The 20,939-nt window shown below is 38.0% G+C and overlaps 1 protein-coding gene and 1 long non-coding RNA gene across 5 annotated transcripts; one reads left to right on the top strand and one right to left on the bottom strand.

The window, feature by feature from the left end:
* The first annotated feature begins 922 nt into the window (after positions 1-922).
* LOC146444540 (methyltransferase-like protein 21E) lies at positions 923-16,919 on the top strand. 4 transcript variants are annotated; one of them, XM_085056730.1, is made up of 5 exons: positions 961-1,100; positions 2,922-3,006; positions 12,431-12,524; positions 14,473-14,590; positions 15,483-16,919. In XM_085056730.1, exons 2-5 carry the CDS (start codon positions 2,978-2,980, stop codon positions 15,905-15,907), a joined length of 666 nt encoding a protein of 221 aa, XP_084912856.1. In that variant the 5' UTR covers positions 961-1,100; positions 2,922-2,977; the 3' UTR covers positions 15,908-16,919. The 4 variants fall into 4 exon arrangements, with proteins under 4 accessions (XP_084912838.1, XP_084912856.1, XP_084912848.1 ...); XM_085056722.1 differs by lacking the exon at positions 12,431-12,524 and adding an exon at positions 11,915-12,072; XM_085056712.1 differs by lacking the exons at positions 2,922-3,006; positions 12,431-12,524 and adding an exon at positions 11,915-12,072 and having other exon boundaries at positions 923-1,100.
* Positions 16,437-20,898, bottom strand: LOC146444539 (uncharacterized). Its single transcript, XR_014851091.1, has 2 exons — positions 20,385-20,898; positions 16,437-20,310 (listed from the first exon to the last, which is right to left on the bottom strand). It is a non-coding gene; the product is annotated as an uncharacterized LOC146444539 (long non-coding RNA).
* Positions 20,899-20,939: the final 41 nt, after the last annotated feature.

Genomic DNA, 20,939 nt, shown 5'->3' with positions numbered 1-20,939 from the left:
TATTTGAAATCCAAGTCCATACATTCATGTTTTGTATGAGACATTATCCTCCCCTCAATGGGTGAGGGGCTGAGGTGAACTGAGTGGGATTTGGCATTTGCAATTGCAGAGAGTCAAACACTTCATGCAGTTTATACTGGGCAAAAATCATCCCTTTTGATACTAATTTTCTGAAAGATTATAACATTTTAAGCAAATTCTCAGTCTGTCCAGCCAGTTTACAGCACTATTTTGTGAATCACTTGTTAGCATTATTGAATTTTACTTTAAAAGGGTGTATCAGGCCCTGGTAAATTGTTTATAAATGTAGAAGAGTTAATGTTTAATTTCTTCCGCCGAGTATAGCCAAGTACAGAGACCCTCACTTCAGTGTAGGGCTTGGTTAGTATTTTGTGCAATAATTGATAATTTCTTGCCAACACCTAGAAACTCCAGTAAAGGTTGAAGTCTAATTTTTCTAAAAAATGTGTAGAGTGAGAGATGGCTCCTGAACTGATTACAGTCTAAAAAAGAGAAGTCTTAGATACCTATATTTGTCCCCACAACAGTGTTTGCCAGCTGTTGAGCGAATGGACATCTTGGATATGGAGGAGTGGTACATTTATATTTATGCAGGTTGATAGCTGTGTTGTGGGGTAAAGCAGGCTTGGATTTTAGGGCTTATTTCTTTTGTTACAGTTCTGCATTCCAATGTGAGCTTCAGATGCAGGTAAATTTTTCTCTATGCTTGGAAGAACCTTTTGGCTCTGAAGAATGACTCTTTGCTCTTCGGTTACTTTTTAGTAACAGCGTTGCTAAAACGCTGCCACTATTTGTTTTGTAAACAGTACTCCCAAGTTGGCTACTTTGTTGGTTGGAGCTCCCTTGAGAGGGTGCCTCCTGCTGTTACAAAATTGCTCCCTTACATGAGGGCGGTGCGTGGTGCCCTCTTTGTGCTGCAGCTGTCGGGATTTATTATTGCTCCGGTGTGGGGATGTTGGCAATGTGTGACACAGGCTTTGGAACGCGCATTTGCCTGCGGCTGGCTGCGGGGAAAGCCACGGGGCAGATAAGGACTTTGCTGTTGGAGCACCATCTTGGGAAAGCTGCGAGAGATTCAGGTAACATTGACCGAAATGTGGTGATGCCAGTGGTGTTTCACTTGTCCGTGTCTTTTACTCTAAGCTAGTTTGTATCATTTGCTTTAGACGGCGTAACCGAGCTGTTCTGAGCTATTTAGTTGCTTGTAGCACTCCTAAATGCTTCTGTTAGACTGGTTGCTGCGTAGTTCAGCATACCTCAGGATAATTTTAGACTGACATAAAAAATGTAGAGGACTACAAAATACAAAGGATTTGTCCTGTAGGGTGATTTTACCTTTTATTTTGTCTTCTAATAGGAAGAAAATGTCCTTTTTTTCCTTTAATATACTTCTGAGGTAGACAAGCTGATGAATGTGTGTAGCATTTTCTGCTTAATATCCCAGTAGTTCTTATGCTACTTTTTATTCTGAAGATGCATACAGAGACTTTGAATCCCACTGAGTCTCTTTTCTGTTGCCTATCTAATGATGTTGCTATTGCTAAGTTCACATATAGATGTAAATATCATGGCAATATTTTTGTTATGTGTGCTATGGTGATATGTAGAAACCCCCTAAGTTATTTTCACCTTCAAAACAGATACTAGTTGCTGGTATTGTAGTAGCAAAGTTAAACATTAAACCTGTGTGTCTTTTGTAGTGTGAAGTCAAGAGAGTAAGGTGCATCTCAAACAGGAGAGGCCTTTTTCATACTGTCCTCTTTATCCTGAAGTTTTGAGAGAAAACCCTGCCTAAGACTGTACCATGAGGAAGATTTGATATTCAGAATGTATTTTTACTTTGATTGCCCATTTTTTTCCCCTCCACTGTAGAGAGATACTCTTTTAGTCATTACCTTGTTTAATTGCATCCCTGTGGGGTGTTGTTTAGACACCTGTAGATTATTAACTGTATGCTGCCTGTAACTATCCTGGCAAAAATCAGTCAAATTTCCACATAAGAGTGCATATTTAAAAATCATATAAAAGCATCAAAAATTGTCAAAGCACTGGTTTGTTTCTGGGTTGGTTTTTTTTTTTTTGTTTTTGTGTTTGTGGTTTTGTTGTTGTTGTTTTTGGGGTTTTTTTCTGTTGTTATTATTTGGGGGGTTGTGTTTCTTTGGGGCTTTCTTTTGGTTTTTTTGGGTTTTTTTGTTTGTTTGTTTGTTTTGCTGTGAACTCAGTGTTCTTTCTGATGGTAAAATATCAAGAAATGGAGACTATTTGTTGTCTGTCTGCTTTTCTGCAGACAGCTGGAAGTTGTATTGTCCTCTGTCCCACTTTCCCTACTTCTTTTTTCTCCAGCATGTTCTTTGTCTGTTCATATAGGTACATATGCTTTCTGTTCAGCATGTTGTTTGTAGATCCTGTTCCCTTATTCTCATGTGTGAATTTTACTAGTAGGTTGTCTCCTTCCCTTCCAAGCCCATTAATTCCAACAGGATTAGATCCTATTGGTGCAATTTTTATTCTCTTTCAGGAATTGTTTGTTTCCACCTTTCCTTTCAATCCTTTATAAGCCTACCCAACCTGATTTTAATTGATTCTAATTTTAAAATGTCATAAAATAGTTCCAAATATTGATAAAATCTTTTAGGTTTTGGGGTTTTTTTTTGTTTGTTTGGGTTTTTTTCCAATCTGTTCTTTTTCCTCTGTGAGAGTAAAGCAGTTGAACTAGTTTGCTGCTTCTGGTACTTTTATGCTTTGAATATTGATGCTTATGTGTCTTCATACCTTTATTATCTATAGAAGTAAATTCTAGCATAATACATGTAAATTTTTTTTTTTTTTTAATGAAGCTTACGTGCGAAAGAAGAAAAAAGGTAATTTTATTCAGCCAGGCATATGTTTCTCTGTCCCAGGGTTTGTGGCATAGTATGGATTTGACATCACCACAGCATAATCATCTACACAATCAATGGGTCAGAGAACTGGAAAGACAAGAAGGTAAAATGTTTCTTATTTCCTTATGTTTCCTTGTTGCACTTAATATTGCTAAGTATAAGGAATAAAGTGTCTTGCTGACAAGGAGCTGTCTTCTCATTTGTTTGTTTCTGAAGAACTGTGTTTATGGCATTTGTACAGAAAGTGCTACAGCCAGCACTGTTGTAGTATTCTAACAATGCACATCGTATCTTAAGTATGTCATACCTGCATACTCTTGTCCTGGCAGTTTCCTGCTGGTGCCTGGCATCTGTCCTCCAGTTACTTGCTTGTGTCTGGTTCCAGGGAATGAAGCTGTGACTATGATCAAGCTATTCAGAGAGGTTTGTTTACAGGCTGTCAGTTAGGAGAATTGGTTATTACAAGCTTGGCTTCTGTCTTGACAGCCTCAGACCCAACCTTCATGTACCTTCAGGGGCTTTTGACAGTGTTTCCTCTTGAGTACTTTCATGGCTGGATGTCTTTGAAGATCCTAAAGCTTCATAATCAGTCCCCTTTTTAGTGCTCACCAGGAATAGACAAGGTATCAAGACAAATGCACATGTTTTGGGATGGGGTCTAGTTATGTTCTACAGCTGAGTGCATAAGGAAGAGATTGAAAAAATTACTTTATTTTTCATAATATTTTTTGTTTAAAATCTCATCTGAGTTGTGGTCTGTGTAAAGCCATGTAGTTCTCTTCCATGTCTATAAACATTAGTCTAAGATCACGAAGAGACATGAATGGAAAATTGGATATCTTTACAGTTTTATCTGACACCTTTGCCATCCTAATTTCCATGCTAGGTTCAGGAGGTAGAAGGTTGCTGAACTGGATGCATGGAGACTTGCCTGCTCCATCACTCCGAGCCTGTGCCCTCCTTGTTCTCATCTTTTTTATCTATCATGTTTCCCATTACTATTTCATTATTTCACCTGCCCAGCCTCAATATCTGTTTCTCAGGGTTCTTATTCCTGTTCAGTTTCTTTGCAAGTTCCAGTTGTAGGATCACAGAATCATGAAATGGTTTGTGTTGGAAAGGACCTTAAAGACCATCTAGCTCTAACTCCCCTGCCATGGGCAGGGACATGTTCCACCAAACCAGGTTGCTTGCAGCTCCATTCAGCCTGGCCTTGAATACTCCCAGGAATGGAGCATCCACAGCTTCTCTGGGCAACCTGTTCCAGTGTAGCACTAGTCTCACAGTCCGAGAGCTCTTTATATTTGGTGCTTTCCCCTTTGCTTATTAATTAACTTGTCATATGTTCTCCTTATTTTGTTCATGATTCCTATTACCATTGGTTTTCATCTTACAGCTCGGTCCTCACCCAGTCTGATCATCTCTTTTGTGACTAAACAATCAATTCTCCACACCTTCATTGTTAGATGTCTCTTTTCTTTCCTTTCCTCACATAATTTCTCATATTAGCTTTAACTGTCCTTGGCTAAACTTTTCTGAGAGCAGATGCTACCACTCTGGTCTTAATTTCTTGGGATAGTGAATTACTTTACCTCAGTTACATTATGTAAATTCACCCCAGAATAATTTTATCTCTGAGACAAAAGGAGAAGGGCAAGTTTGCAAAGTGTACTTGTCCTTGACAGTCCATAGTCTCTCTCTTCACTTGGCCATGGCTCAGTTTTTAATCCATAAATATCTGAGAAAATGCTGACCACGTAACCTTCTCGTAACTCCTGACATTTTGGAAGGGACACACTCCTTATACTTGCCCTGCCTGACAGATGTCCTAATTGATGGCAATTCCTGCCATCCTTTCAAGTGTCTTGGTGGACTCCAGAAATGTTCCCTAACTGGGATGTACTTGGAATGGAGCCAAGTGAAAAGCATCCTAACCCTGTAACCTACAATTTAAAATAATTCAGCTGGGAAGAGGGAAAGACATAGCATTTCATTCATATTTCCTGGGTTATTTCTAAAGATACTTCTTATCTCTCTTGTTCCCTTCCCCACTGGCACTTTTTCAGTTTGTTGTAAAATGTGAGAAACATCCTGGGACCTGAGCATGGACCCCAAGTCTGCCTCTTCACAGCTGAGTGGCCAATTAGTAGTTGGACTTTTCTTTGCTTGTTATCCTTCTAGCATGATTCTTGCAATCCTGGTTTTCTGATGGCCCACCTTCTTGATTTAACATTTCTCTGTACTCTTTCTCTCCCCTCAACAAGTAGACACACTTTTGTTTAAGGCACTGCTAAACTCAAGTGAAAACTTTTTGTGTATGGATAGAACAGAAGTTGCAGGCAACACTCAAATAATCAAGGCATACATTAACTTTATAAGGAAGTCTGTAACTTATTCTTACCTCTCAGCCATGTGCCCACCTTTCCTATTTTCACTTCTTTAGCCTTTGCAGTAGCTGCATTTTGACCATAAATAATATTTCTCAACTGCCACATGAGAAAAGTGGTATGATTGCATGGGTTGGTGTTGTTAGGTTACTTTCAGGTCCTTTACAGAAAGGAATATTTTAGAAATCCAGAATTATTGGTAAGTGAATACTGACAACATTTTCTTGAGTTTCTTCCTGTCTGTTAGGGAGTTAGCTGCCTTTTATACCGAACATTAGTCCATCTAATTTAAGAACATAGTCTGCTTTGTAGTCAAAGGGAAATAATTTTGTTATTTTTAGAGATGAACTAGCTACTGAGCCTAGACCTGAAGATGTTTTCAATGACAGACAAACATGATGAATTAACAAGGGAAGTACTTGGCAAACTTGAATTCGTTATGTGTTCATAAGATAAAATGACTACAGTACTTCTATTATCAGCTATTTAATGGTATTTAGATGACCTGTGACTTGGATAGGGCTGGGATATCAGTGATGTAAATTTGAAATTGAAAACGTACCTCTCAAGCCTGGGTAAATACACAGACTGGATACTGTGAGCAAATCCTTCTGTTCTTGTGTCCTCATGCTCTGGGTTAAGTGCATTTTGTCTCTTGGCTGAGAAGAGGCTGCCTGTGAGTGCTAGTTCTGTATTTCTGCATTTCAAAGTATAAAGTTTCAAGCATTTTATTACTCTGACATGGTGTCTCGGGTTAATCAATATAATACACCCCTTCATTGCCATCACTTCAGCAGGCTGAGCTTGTAATGAATGTACTGGAATGCCTACACTTACACGATGATATCCCTTTTTTTAGGTAGGGGTGCAGTAAGGAAAAAATAGCTGTGCAGTTTAGACAAGTACTGGAATGGTACTTTGTTTTATATTCTTAGAAAGGTGTAGGTTACATCTGACTTTGGTAAAGTCAAGGGCATGATTAGCCTTCCCTTCTATCCCCTTCCTTTAAGGGTGCTTAGGCTGAAATGGAATTGAATAGAAATAAGTGGAATGGAATAAAGATACTAAAGTGATACTGCCTGAAATTTAGGGACTACTTTGTGATTCAGGATTGTGTATGTTTCCATGGAACCATCTGTTATACTTTCAAGACTAGGACTCTGATCCTAACATGTCAGTAGCTCAGTAAAAATACTGAGATTCCAGAGTCCTGTAGTATTGGGATGTTTTCGTAATTTTAGGATAAACTTGGTCTGAGCCATTGGAAATACCCATATGGATTTATTGGGATGCCTTGAGATGACTTCTCTCAGTGGAGTAATGTAACTCTTCTCCAGTCATCTCCTACAGCTACAGACTTGGTTGCAGGTTTGTTCCCTTACTGATCTTTTTGCAGGTATCCTCTTGACTTTGGGATATATAGATAGCTATTATAGATACTTACTATATAATCTGTGTGTACTATATAAATTATACCCACATGATATATGTAAAATACATCTTTAAACATTTAGTTTGGATGGCTCCAGTCCAATGTATCCAGAGTGGGGGTTATCTGAAGAGTCCTGGCCATTATGAATTCTTGGAATCTCTTGGAAATTACCTTGCATTACTCAATCAGTAATATCAGCATAGCTAGTCCTCCTGTGAGGAGACAATTTCTGAGAAGTCATAGAGGAACCAGCTTCACAGCTGTAGATGCATGGTATTAAAATATTTGTAAGGACAAATCTAAAGGGTAAATTTTAAATCAAAATCTACAGGTGAGAATATACTTCTCCTGAAGAAGGGAGACTATGTTGCTGTAGGGCTGAACTTCATCAGGTCAAGTTCATGCTGAAGTCTTGGATTTCATTCCTTTTGCCAGTTGGAGAAAATCCATCAAAGCAGGAGAGAAGCAGAAGATGATTGGATCTTATTTCCTTGTGACATTGGGCTGTGACACCATTTGACCTCAAGAGATCAAGTAGAGTCAGGCCCACACTCGAAAGAGACTAATACGGTTTTTCTTTTCCTGTAGACTGTTCCCATGAATCAATGGGTGAAATTATTGTTTCTGAATGAGTGCTGTTCTAATCCACTAATAAATACTTGGAGTATGTTTTGTTACTCTGTGTATTATTTGTGAATCAGTCTGAAAGTGGAGATATTGACTGCTAGTATATTCTTCACAGCTTTCATGTGGAAAGGTCCTTTTATTTTTTTAGCTATGTTTTAATCCAGGTATCTAGACAGTGGTAACTTTTTTTTTTAAATATAATTTTGATTTAGCCCTCTTGTCTTTGCTGCTTTTTTGGCATTTTAAGTGCTGTTTTACAGCTCCCTTTTCATTCAGTGGAGAATACAATATTGCAGGCAGTATGACTAGTTATGCAGTGAGAGATTTAACATATGCTTTTAATTGATGGAAGATACTCAACTGAATTTTTAGTTTACCATTTCTGATGGAGCTGTATATGTCCAGGCATGATCTTATGCTACAAGTGGTGTAAATAGCTGATTGTGTTGCTAATTTCGAAACAGGTAATACTTCTACTCATTCTAAGCTAAAAGTGTGCAGATAAGATTGTCTTCTTCATTGTTATAGAAAAAAATGCTGCAGTTTGCAACACGTTCCATTCTGACCTGGTCTATTTCCTGTTATTTTCCTTCTACCTTCCATTCCCTACTTGAAGGACTTCTCCAGCTTTCTCTTTGCAGAACTCATGTAAATTTCTTTCTTTAGGTTTTGTTCTAACATTTTAACATTTTAACATTTGTTTAACACGACTTGTGAATGTGACAACAAAATTCTATGATTCCCTAGACAAGATTTTGCAGCTTGACACATGTTTCTCTAACCAACCTGCCACTAACTTCACTAATCCAGTCTTCCATCTGAGTAGTATGTTTCTTTGGGAGGCTTTTCACTTTTCAGTTGCTTTGCCTTTGAGAATGATGTTTATGCTCATTTGATGTTGATGATATAGTGCAAGATGTGTCAGCAGTACATGAGTTTTTTCCCTCTGCCCTGATATTAATGTAAAATCAAGGGAGCTCAGAGAACATGCTCCAAAGATGTTGATAAACATCTATGATAAACAATTCTTTATCTAGAATATTTCAAAGAACACTGTAAGTAATTGACCTATTAGGCAAAAAGTCTTAAGAAACTTACAGATATTCTTGAAGAATTTGAGGCATATATAGATGGGAAATTTGGGTACACAAGTTCAAGACCAATGGAGTTCTATCTGTTTCACTAAGAAAAATTATTTCAATTTCTATATGTTACCTGGGCAGGATCAAACTGCCTCATCTTTCTGCAAATAAGGTTCTGGCACTAGAAACTCCAGTGGTTTCTGCACTTGCTCATGCAAATCGATGAACAGGCTGAAGGAAATCATCCTGTGTTTTTACCACTTCCACACTTCTCCACCTCACAGAAGAGGAGTGAGGGCAAACCTATCTAGTCAAACACCTGTGTGTTTGTCTTCTTCTGGCTCTGTGAAGAAGGGAAGAGCCAGTGCTGTCAGACGTTTAAGTTCTGATAGTTCAGTCCCTGTGCTCCAGCAGCACTGCTGGAAATGCCCATTATGCACTTCCATTCTTACATGAATTGAGAGCCAGGTCAGTCAAGCCTCTTCTTCTCTTATCTGATCCTACTCTACTGATGAGTCATCTCTTTTTGTCTTAAAATGTCATTACAATCAATTAATTGACTCATAATTTCAGGATTTTTTCTGAACAAGAGAGTATGGACTAACACAGAAGTAAACACTTCCAGGAGAATAACCCACTTTCAGCTTTTTACATCTGTTACCAAGAAACTAGTTTGATAAAAGTACCAGCAGAATTTTCTTAATGCTTTCAGATATTAAAAGAGCTCATCTTACTTGGATTTTGTTTACTCTTACAAGAGTTTTTGTGTTGCTTGAAAGATTTCCCACTAGTTTTTTATTCTTCTACTCTCACTGCTTTGAAGTTACAGTAAAATTAACTTCTTTCCTTTTATGCAGTCCTACCAGAAGTTATTCTGAAAGATAAAAAGCAGCAAACAGAGGAGTGTTTTTTCCTGAACAAAGGGAAACTTGTATGAAATAAGTGAATCCAGCTAAAAGTTTGCACTCCTTATTTTGTCAGCACTCTTTGTCAAGATGATTAGCATCCTGGTTCTGATAAAGCTTCTCCTTTGGGTCTTGTCTAACATATGATAACTCTGGTGAAACACATATTCCTTTTGATTTTTCACAATAGTACTGTCTTCTTAGAGGGGAAAAAGTTAAAAAAAGTGTAAGCTTCTCCAGATAAGCCACCTGGAAGATTACCAAAGGGATAAGACGGGCAAAAAGTGGTGTTATTGATCAGCAGATTTGGGATTGTCCTTTTAGGGGTGCAAACAGTTTAGCTCAGGAAGGGAGCAGTGGCCTACAGACTCTGTTAGTGTAGGTGCCATGCAAACCTGAAGTAGAAAGTTTGCTGATCCTGTAGGGAATAGGTGGGAAATGTTTATTGAGTGCTAGAGGGGCAGCTATAATACTGCTTAAAGTTTATCGATCTTCTGGCAGGAACTTTATAAGTTAAGACTTAATAAGTTACCAACTTCTCAACAAAATTGGATCCAAAACAGATGTCAAGGGAGGAAGAATCAAGAAAAATGGTTGTAATTGAAAGGTAATAGAAAGAATAGCTTTTAGTTCCACAGCTTGTAATGCTCACAGAACAAGATCAGACTGCTCTAAGCAATTGTAGAAGATTAAAAGCAGACTATATCTGGTATGCTTGGAAACAGGATGATCTATTAAATACACTTACGATATGTGTAATAAGACAGCTTTTTATTATTTCTTTCATAAAAAGAAGATTAATTTTGCCCTGAGGCAGTATTTCCCTGGCACTTAACTGATGTTTGTCAGCAGCTCCCTGATTACAGGCACAGTGATGCATGTGGTTTCTCCCAGCTTAACATTAGAGGCTTGAAGAGGCTGACACATACTGCTCGTTTCCTAACATCTTAAAATACCATCTTCTCAATGTTGATTATTTTATTTTAGTTACATTTATAAAATTTATAAAAATTGTATTTGTATTTTTTCCCAGTAGTATATGCATGGTATTCTTTTTAATTTTGCTGTACCCCATGATTAGGGCTCTCCCCTCCACTCCCACAATAAATTCTACAAGTACTGTGGTTGGTGAGTTAGCTTTTCATGTTTCTTTTTTTCTTAGTGTCAGCATACCAAGACTGAACATTTTTGGTTTTTCTTTCTTGTTTGCTGCTATTCTCTAGTTTCCCCTGATGCTAAAAGTTGAGTTGCAAGCTTAAAGAACTGGCTAATGAGCCTGAGCAGCTTCCTGATGTCTTTTTGTTTGGTATCATCTTTTTCTTTGCTCACCCTTGATTTTGTTCCTGGGGCCTTGTATCACAAGGAAGGGAGAGAGACTTTGTCCATAGGTTTTGACAATAAAAATACTGAAACATATGGCAACATAAAAGACAACACTTGGGGTCATTATATCCTGTCACTGCACTGACTTGAGTGGGAAGAAAATGTGAAGAATCTTCAGTAAACCAATATGTTTTAAGTTGACAAATGCATAATTGGTTTCATTTTTAATATCCACCGGGCCTGCAATTTCCATGCAGATCCCAAAATCAATATCTGTGATTTCAGTGGGAGCTGCAGGCTTGATACAGAAACTGTGCTTTGGACAAGGTGGTGACCCAGTTATCTAAATCTCTAGCGTGCTTTCTATAAGGTGTAGCTTGTAAACATGTTTTCGTTCGCTGGTTTGCCAACAGATCATAGCTGTCAATGACAGCGAAATTCCTGTGAAAACTTGGAATGAATCTAGACTTTGCTAAGGAAATGATCTAGACAACTTCACTTAAATATTTTTTTCTAACATTGTGGTGCAGTTTTGTGTGGTGATGGCAAAACTGAAACTAGTTTGGTATTCAGCTAAAAGGGAATGAATCCTCTCCTGTTAGAAGAGTTATCCAGGATTATGTTAGCTATCATAAATATTCTTTGCTTAGCAACAGGGATGGCATTCAGGATACCAAGCCAACTGGAAAGAATCCCTCTGACAGGGCTCTGTTGGGGTGGGCGGATAAGCTTTCCTGACAACACGAGTGCTTTCACTCCTGTCTGTCATAATTTGTGTTGCTAGGATCTGTTTCACAAGTTTTGTGACAGACTTATAAATGATACTCTGGCTTCTTTTGTTTACTGTCAAAAAGAACCATAATATGGGGAAAGTGAACAGTAAAAGGATATGGAGAATAATGAAAAATCCGAGTGCATAAGACCATGAGTACCTCTCAGGGCAGCTGTTTTTAAAGGGAAAAATTTACTTTGGATTACTGAAATGCAAAGCAATGTATGCTAACATTCTCCTTCTTTACTTTTTATGAACTTGGCTACTTCAATGAAACAGGAAAAGAAATTTAGTCACACACTGAAAACTTCAATAAGAATTCAGGAGAATTGCTGTGTACCATGCTAACTATTAATGGTGAAATGTGTTTTTCTTCACAGATGTAATTTATGTGCTTGCTTCCAAATCAGCTTTTCAATATGAACTGGTAGTTTCATTATTAATCCACTCAGCCTGTTTGACCTTTTATACTTTTGCTTCCAGGGGAAAAAGGAGATGAACAGATAGTTGCAGAAATCATGGGGAGACGTTTTATTCCTGCTCTTATAACACATAGGACCTGGGAAAGCTTTCACTTTGCCGGCCATGAGATAAGAATTACAGAAGCCACTGACTGTTATGGGGCAGTCGTCTGGTCATCGGTACAATATTTTTGTGGTATCATTACTTTTTATTTTTGGAGCCTTCTAGCACTTTTAAATTTGTTTTTGTGATAAATGTATTTTGTTATATGTTGTAAACCCAAGGAAATAACTCCATGCTTCTCTGTCTCTGTTCTGCAAATCCCAAACCTGAATTTAACCTGGTTTTGTGTGGATTCATGTTTCTCAAAGCTTACATGGTATTTCCTGTTTGTGCCCCAGTCACACAAGGTGTATGATCTTGTGTCCTCTCCTCGCTTACCTGTAACTTTTAATCCTGTAGCCAATTACAAGCATATTTTGAAAGAAATATGTCAGTTTTATGATGATTGCATTTCTGTACATTTTATAAATACAGATGGCTGTGTAGCAGGCAGATCCAGGTTGTGGAAACAACTGTGGTACGAGCTCACAAGGTGTTAGCACTCATAGAAGCTACTCAACCTACTCATGTAAGAAACAAATCTACCTTGTTAATACAGAGACATGAGAAAATGTTCAGCTGGAGCTTTCAGTTTCTTAAACAGCTGGAAATCTAGTTGGAGAGAACGACTGTTGTTGGCTCTTGATGTAAGAACCATCAATACACTCACCATACAAGGAGCCTTCTTCAAGCTTGGAATTTGTACAATGCAGCAAACTGACTATTTTGAAATAATTAAGACTGAAAGAAATCACCAGGGAGATGCCACAATGCAATTGAAATTTGTGTCCCTATAGGAGAGACCCAGGACACTCCATTTCTTTCCCAACTGCATAATTCCCAACTCCTAGGATCGTACTATTTTTTATAAGTATGACCATAGTTCAGCTGAGGATAGTTGTCTTACTCTTCTGTTTTGAAGTCCAAATGATTATTCTGGTTTTAGGAGACCTGGACCAGTCATCTGTACTGTATGTTTTAGTGACCTCTGTGCATGTCTTCATGGAAAGTTTGGCTGACTACCAACTATTCTCACAAAATCATGGGCTTCACTGAAAAACATATGTTTTTCATCTGGAAGGGCTTAGCCAGTTTTGTTGTGGAAGGAAGACAGCCCTTCAATCTCTGTCTCATAACGTTCTCTTTTCCTCTTCCATCTAGCTCTACTTGAAATTTTCTGAAAAATATCAGAAATTTGTCAAGAGTGCAGAAACTTTAAGGAAAATAAAATTTCTGCATGCTTCATGGAAAGGAAGGCAGATTTCAAAGTTTCCCTGATGTAACCCTCAGAAACTTTATTATGTCAGCCAGTTTCTACAGCAGAAAAACTCTGAGGGAAGGAATTATAGGAATTAATGTAACTAGGAGGAAATCTGAATACAATGTGTCCAATATCAGACCCAAGCTTTAGGAACCTGACTTTAATTATTCCTGGTTCTCACAGACTTATTTCTATATCAAAGTGTTGTTGATTAAGTGATATATATATATATATGTATATGTTCACATTACCTTCTCTTCCGTGCTCTGAATTAAGAGATAGAAAACAAAACCTTTGTTTGAATTTCTAGCATGTTCACATTGGGTCAGCAGTCCTCCTGTTCCTTTCCTTCTCATTTTTAATCAGTTAAAAGCAAAACTAATTTTTCTGTGCCAGAGCAAATGTCTAATAATTGCCTTTCCAAATGGTCATCTGTATTGTGAGAGGTGTGGCAACTATCCTATTTGTCAATGGAAACCATAGAACTATCAAAGCCTGGGAAAAATATGGAAGAAAATAAGGAAACTATCTTTATCAGAGAAATAAAATAAGGAATTTCTTTTTCAACAGTGAACTAAAACTCACTGGTCAGTGTGAGACAGGGTAGAAAAGCTGAAGAATCTTCTTAATTTATATATACATATGTAAGGAGTCTGTTGTAGATGCTATTTGTAGCTATATTTACTGTGAAAGTTTGCTAAGCTCAACAAACTAAGCACATAGAAACTGCAAACAAACTGAACCAGAAGAAAAGGGAGTAAATCTATTTGTCCCTTTTGAAACTTAACAAGAATTAATGATTGTTATAAATAATCAACTATTGGAAGAACTTAACAAGGGTTGTTGTGGATTCTCTCTCACAAGCAGCCCTTATATCAAGATGTCTTTGTGAAGGACACGTTTTATCTCAATCAGAAGTAAGCCCAGTTTTACAGTTCATGTTATGAGTTGTGGCAGATTATCTAATTGCAGTTGTTCCTTCTGGCCATAATAATTTACAAACCTATATGGAGGCATGTTGTAGCATTTATTTTGTTGCCTACAGAGCCCAAAGATCATAGTAAGTGGTGATCCTTTAGGAATAGTGCTGGAATAAATATTGCTTATTTGAGCAGACAACAATTGTTTTGCATGCTTTTACGTGACAATTCATATTTAGTAAAGGGATTTATTTCATTAATTTGTTCAGTATGTTCATGGATTCCCTTCCCTACAGGCTCTTGTTCTGTGTTATTTTTTGGAAACTAATTCTAAACAATGCAATTTGGTTGACAAAAATGTGATTGAAATTGGAGCTGGAACTGGCTTGGTCTCCATAGTAGCCAGTTTGCTGGGTGAGTATATGACATTTCTCTTATGCTCTAGGAAACATCTCTCAGATGAATAGTGGTGGACAAAGGACATGGCTTGGTTCTTCTAAAAGACTGTTGTTTGAAAGCTTACAAGAGCAAGAAACAGTAAATTCTAAAAGACTTGCTTGGAAACATGCCTTGTTATTTTTTCAGTGAGTGGCTGGATGCAGTAAAGGAGGTCCCAGTAGATATGCCATCATTTACTGTGTTAAACTGGGGATCAAAATAAGAAATTAGTGGCTTCACAGGATGTTAGTGGCAAACAGATTGAGCCAGATGTAGATATGACCATTGCATCCTCTTCCTTTGACCAAAGAGCTCTCGGATGCCAGGTCACTTTCTATCCATTTGTGTTTCAGTATTTTCCTTCAGCAACTTAATTTTTCTGCTACAGACACTGTTGTGCTTTCTCTCATGGCATCCTATTCCTCTTCAAGAGTAATCCAGGATAGTGGCTTCTGCATTTTAACAGAACTACAGCTTTCTGTAGTTTGAGAACGCTCCTTGTGTGAGAAGAAAAGAACCTGAGGCAATGCTTAAATCTCATGCTGACTTCTTGGATTCAGTTACTGGTATTCTTCAATCCCTAGTCAGCCAGTGTACTTTTAACCAATGTGTTATAAAGGTACAGTAAGTATCTGATTTCTCCCCACCAGCTGCATTTGGATGCCAATCTGTAGAGTAGAATGACTAGGAAGTAAATATTTATTTTAAGCACAATGTCTGAGAATTATTGGGAGTTTTTAAATTTTTTATTACCCTCAGTGAGAGTTACCTGATAAAACAGTTCTTTGTGCAGTGGCTTTTGTGAATGGGCTTTTACTCAAGTCTGGATGCATATTCAAATATTATATTTGTTTTCTCTGTGTCACAGGTGCCTATGTGACTGCCACCGATTTGCCAGAACTACTGGAAAACCTTCAGCACAACATTCTCCAAAACACAAAGCAGAAATGCAAGCACCAGCCTTGTGTTAAGGAATTGTCTTGGGGAATTGATCTGGAAAAGAACTTTCCTAGGTCATCCTGTCACTTTGACTACATTATGGCTGCTGATGTAGTTTACCACCATCCATTCCTGGATGAACTCCTCCTAACTTTTGATCACTTGTGCAAGGATGATACTGTTATTCTATGGGCTATGAAATTTAGGTTGGAGAAAGAAAATCAATTTGTGGACAGATTTCAGACACTGTTTGACTTAGAGATGATTTCTAATTTCCCCAGTTTGAACATAGCGTTGTATAAAGCAATGAGGAAAGGCAGGATGAAAGCCAGACCTTCCAAACTCGTGGTCTGAAAAATACAGGGAGGTGAAAGTTAGCTGTTTTGCAGCTTGTTGTCTCCTTAATAGTTTCCACTTTAGTAGCTGCTGACACCTACATGAGTGACATTTTTAGAGATAGCTAAAACAAATCATCAAACTCCTATTGCATCCGTAAAAATTCCTAAATTCAATTTGCCAGTAGTGTTATACACAGAAGAGATGTATCTCTGACATTTTCTTGACTTTTATGCGCTAAGATGACAACTCTAATTACTTTCACAAGTCTTTTTGTTATGGGTCATACAATGAATATTTCCAAAATTTTCAACTACAGATTTGAACAGTATCTTATAAGATCAAACAATTACTTAACACTTAAGTCTATGATAAATCTTTGTTTTTAAAAGTTTTGCTCTTAAATCTGATATTTCCCCATTCTCACTATCATGCTAATCCTTCCTTTTAATACCCTTAATAGGACATTAAATTAGCTGAATAAAACCTCACCACCTGGGAAACGTACTGATATAATGAAGGGATAGAATATATTAGTTACTCTTAATTTAATGATTGTGCTTCCATATTTTATTTAAACTCAGGGATTCCTCAACAGACAGCTGCACACGTGAGGCAAGAGGGAGTTGTTTAATGTTTTGTTGCTTGAACAAAGGTCTTATATTAGAAGCATACAGCATATCACCAGCTGCCCTTTGCAAAGACTTTAAATTCTTGGTCTGGAGGTCTGCTCCTCCAAAAATAGACAGTTATCTGGGAACAGAGGGAACAACAATGGAAAAATGACAGTGGCCATCAAGACAGGAGCTTTGCACTTCTGGCTGCTAGTGGTTGGAGGCAGAAAACTAAACCAACCTATCATGGTGTGGCTGAGGCATGGATTGGCTTAGATACTCGCTTGTCTTTTTGGTATGGGCAAACAAAGTACTTTCTTCCTAGTCACTCAGTACTGCATGCTCCTGTTTTCAGTGGCCTACACAAGACTTTTCTTTTGAGGAGATCAACAAAATTATTGTTTCCACACACCATATTTTCTGATTCTGTTTGTAGTTGATTTTGAGGCTTTCAAGTCCCTTTCAGGCTAGATAAGAGAGCTTTACCATCTCTACTGTAGCAGGCAACTGCCCTAGTAATATGGAGGCTCTGGGGACTGTCAGTACTTGTGTTTTTAACTTGTATTTGTATTCTCCCAAGGCGTTTTTTTTTTTTTTTCATTGTTGACTTCCTGAACATACTATTGTTTGTATCTCTGACTGTGGCAGATGCATGTTGCTAATTTACTCTGCTGCCTGGCACAAGCATGGGGCAGAAATTTGGTAAATGGGATGTGGAATGTACTTTTTGTCCAAGCTGAACATTGGTGCCCAGTGTTGGAGATTAAATGTTCCAGAGAGGAGAGGCTGAACTGCCAAGCTTTTCCAGTGAGAAGCCAGTATCCTATGTCTGAAAGGAGAGCAGATGAAGATGTGGAAGGAGGGATCTGTTGTTGCAGGGAGGGCTGCAGAGAAAATGTGGCTACAAGGAGAAGGTAAGATGGAGGAAGAAAAAGAGAACACAGTGAGGCTGACTTCAGAAAGGATTAGGAACCACAGCAGGAGGGTAGATCATCTTTCTTGTTACTGATTGTAATGGGGGCATCCTTGGTGAAACTTGAAGGGTGAGCCTGGGATAAAACCAAAGCAATCAGTAGTATGTCTTAGCCCAGAAGCAAAATGAAAAGAAAGTGAGTCAAGTCTGTTTTCTAGCTCTCCTGCTGAGAGATCACATGTGAGATTTTTGGCTTGGAGGGTATTAGAAAAAAAATCTAATCCTCATCAGTAAATTTCCTGAGACAAAGTTTGTAGATAGAGGTAGCATCCTTTATTGGATCAATCAGTACAGCCAGAAAATTAGACTCTATGCCAGCTGACAGGGAGTATTACCTCTCCTTAGAGATGCTACTATGTGTACATCCTTAGATAGTTATAGCTGTAGAAAAATGACTGCAGAATGGAAATATGTTTTTTTCCACATTACACAGTAGAAATAGTTCAGTGTAAGTGAATAAAGAAATAAACACGGATCTCTGCCATTGCTTGATTTTCTCTCCCTATTTCCTTCCTCCTAACTTGCTTGCAATCATCAAATCTACTGCAATTGTAACCATAATCTTTCTATCCAAAATAGCATCTTAGTCTACAAATATTTCATGGATAAATGGATTGGCACTGTAATGAATGAAATGATCTTTTGAACTCCAAAATGATGAAGGCTAAAGAGGAAGACTACAGCAAAGTGGTTAAGTATGATGACTTTTAAATAGCTGACTAGCCCTCCTGTTTGGGCTACAGACTGACCCCTGCTGAGCTTCTGCTGCAGTCAACAGGAGGTGTGTTTGTCGAATGGAGTCAGGATTCCTCACTTTAGCACTAACAGCTTGTTAGTATTTACTGGAATGTAACATCAGGTCTCTTTCTCACAAGTCTGCCTGGCACTGCTGTGTGAAGCTTCCTGGGAATTCTCTAGTGACTGGCTGCTCCATTGTACAGCCACCTTTTGTCCTCTGGTGTGATGGGCAGGTTATTAGCCATGACCAGTGGAGGGTGAGCTTGTATGTGACATTTGCCTACGGAATTCATTTCTGCTCTTTGAGAATAAGTCTCACAGGAATGTCAAGTTTTACTGACCGCTGAAGTCAGTCATGATTTCAATAACCACTTATTCTTTGTTCTAATATTTCAGATAAAGCATCAAATTGTCCTTCAGTGCATTATGTTGCTAATACACACGACATTTGTATCTGCAGTTTCTGAAAGGCAGGGGGCCAAGAAGGTCAGTTAAATTTGTGGGTGAAAGAGCTCCACCTTTGAAGAATGCCAGAGAATCTGCCTATGCTGGTTGGCTTTTACAGACTCTTATGGAGTGTTATGGTAATCATATTAATTTAAGAGATAAATTAGGATGTATGGTATAAGTTCAATTCATTCTATGGAGTTTCTGTATTTCAACCTCAGAGCAGCAGTATATTTAAGTAACTTGATAATATTTACTAATTTTTCCATGAACAATATGTTTTCCAAGTGCTAATATTTTCAGGAAGGGCTCTTTTTGTATAAAGTTTATGTAAAATCATTAGTGATTTACTTTGCTGCTTATTTTATAACTCCATCAAAATTTTTTACAAATCATTGCCTTTTTCTTCTCAACATTAAAAAAAAAATCATTTCAACATTGTAGATTTTCCATATGGTCATGTTGTGGTTTTGTCTCTCTCTTGTTGAATTTCAGTGTTGCAGCTCTGAGTGATTTGGTTTTGTTTGTATTTTTACACCCACCGATTTGGGCTTTTACCTCTTATAACAACTGTAAGAAAAAACTGTAGCTGCCAAAAATTGAGAAAAAAACATTCAAATGACAGTACAGATCCTCCTATGCAAACCTCATTTTCATTCAGAAGCACTAATGTAGCCCCAGCCTAAGAAATGCAACTGCCAAAAATACCCAAATAACTACCCATGGCCCAAATGGCAGTTCAGTGATGAACAACTTATATTGGTCATTATACAAGCACTAGTCAGTGCTAGGTGAGCAAAATAGACCAGAAGGACAAAATGTGTGTCCTGCTGAATGGATCTGTAATGCCAGTCACATTGAGTATGTCAGCACAGGTGACAGTCATCTGAAGAAATACTACATTTACCAAACAACCCAGGACCTTGAAACCTGAATGGATTTAGAAGACACCAATTCACTAACACCCTCTGAACTCTGAAGACCTGAATGGTGCAATACTTTTCCTCATTCAGCCACTGTTACTGCATTGGTAACCTTGAGGTGATCTCAAGATAAGTTTAGTGACAAAGAAAAAAGAGGCTGTCGAGATGTCATTGCACCATGGGATTAATTAAGAAATTGACATGTTCATTCCTATAATAGGTCTGTGACTTCAGGGAAATGTTGTTACACAGGTGTAAAGCAAAGAGGAAGCTGAGCTAAATGTCAAGGGATTTTAACTTCACTCACAGGAGAAAGTCCAGTACTAAAGTTCTTTCTCAATAAAAAATAACATGTCTTGTGCTCTACCTTGTTTGAATCTGCTTACATTGAGAAAAAAAAAGTAAATTAATTTTATTATTGCATAAAAACAAGTACTTCCATGCCATCCTAGATAAATTATAAACACCCTAAAAGTATAAGCCCTCAGAAGTAGGTCAGAATAAGAAAAAAAATTTCCTTTTGCATAGTTCTAATTCTTTAGAATCTCTTTTAATATCATAGACTCTAAATCTTTATTCTGCTGCTTGCCTTCTCTTTTCTCAGACCCTACAACCCCCATTTCAGGGTTGCTGCAGTCAGTGCTGCTGCAGGCTCTCACATCCCTGATCATTATTTATGAGTAGAATATTCAGCAGAGCACTTTCCCGATCTGGCCAGTCCAGCATCTGCAACAAAAATTGATTTTTGACCCCAAAGCACTCCAGAAACCTCTTGAGTTGCTTGAAGTGTTACAAGTTACCTTTCCAAGATACATCAGGGATGATCAAAGTCCTTGTGAGAACCAGGGACCACCATCCTCATGCTTCCCCAGACTGCTTAAATAAGGCTTGTCCGCCACCTTTTCTCTACCAGCTGGTCTGTAGCATATGTCTGTATTGGTCTGGTCTCTGATCTTACCCAAGTGTTGTTGGCTTGCCCATTGTCTCATTGATAGCAGGGTGTAATTTATTTGAACTTTTTCTTCTTGTAGAGTGCAAATCCACTCCTCATTTTGTCCTCTTTCCCTGTCCTTAAAGACCTGTGGATCACAGCATAACAGTTGTGCTATTTATCTAAAATACAAGGCTCGAAAATACACCAGTGTGACTATTACTGTCTCTGAGGCAGAATGGTAATTGGAAATCGAGAGACGAGTAAATCAGGATTACTTTAGAGATGCTGCACTCTTAGGGGTATCCAGGCATAAAGCCCAAATGCATTGAAACCCTGAATGCTTATGTCCTAGGAGGTCCATAATTAGATGAATTTTCTACAGAAATTTAGTGATTTTTAGAGATTATTAACCTCTAGTATG

Source organism: Lichenostomus cassidix, chromosome 1 (genome assembly GCF_008360975.1).
Source record: "Lichenostomus cassidix isolate B80296 chromosome 1, HeHo_3.0, whole genome shotgun sequence".
In the NCBI taxonomy this organism is placed as follows: domain Eukaryota; kingdom Metazoa; phylum Chordata; class Aves; order Passeriformes; family Meliphagidae; genus Lichenostomus; species Lichenostomus cassidix.
The sequence above is the reverse complement of the archived record's forward strand: the minus strand, read 5'-3'. Positions and strand labels throughout refer to the sequence as shown.

What these genes read in the sequence shown, in the direction of transcription:
- LOC146444540 (XM_085056712.1), top strand. Translation starts at nt 974, where the DNA reads ATGTTGGCAATGTGTGACACAGGCTTTGGAACGCGCATTTGCCTGCGG. An exon ending in GGGCAGTCGTCTGGTCATCG is followed by an intron (nt 12,073 to 14,472) that starts GTACAATATTTT and finishes CCTTCCCTACAG; the next exon opens with GCTCTTGTTCTGTGTTATTT. An exon ending in CATAGTAGCCAGTTTGCTGG is followed by an intron (nt 14,591 to 15,482) that starts GTGAGTATATGA and finishes TCTGTGTCACAG; the next exon opens with GTGCCTATGTGACTGCCACC.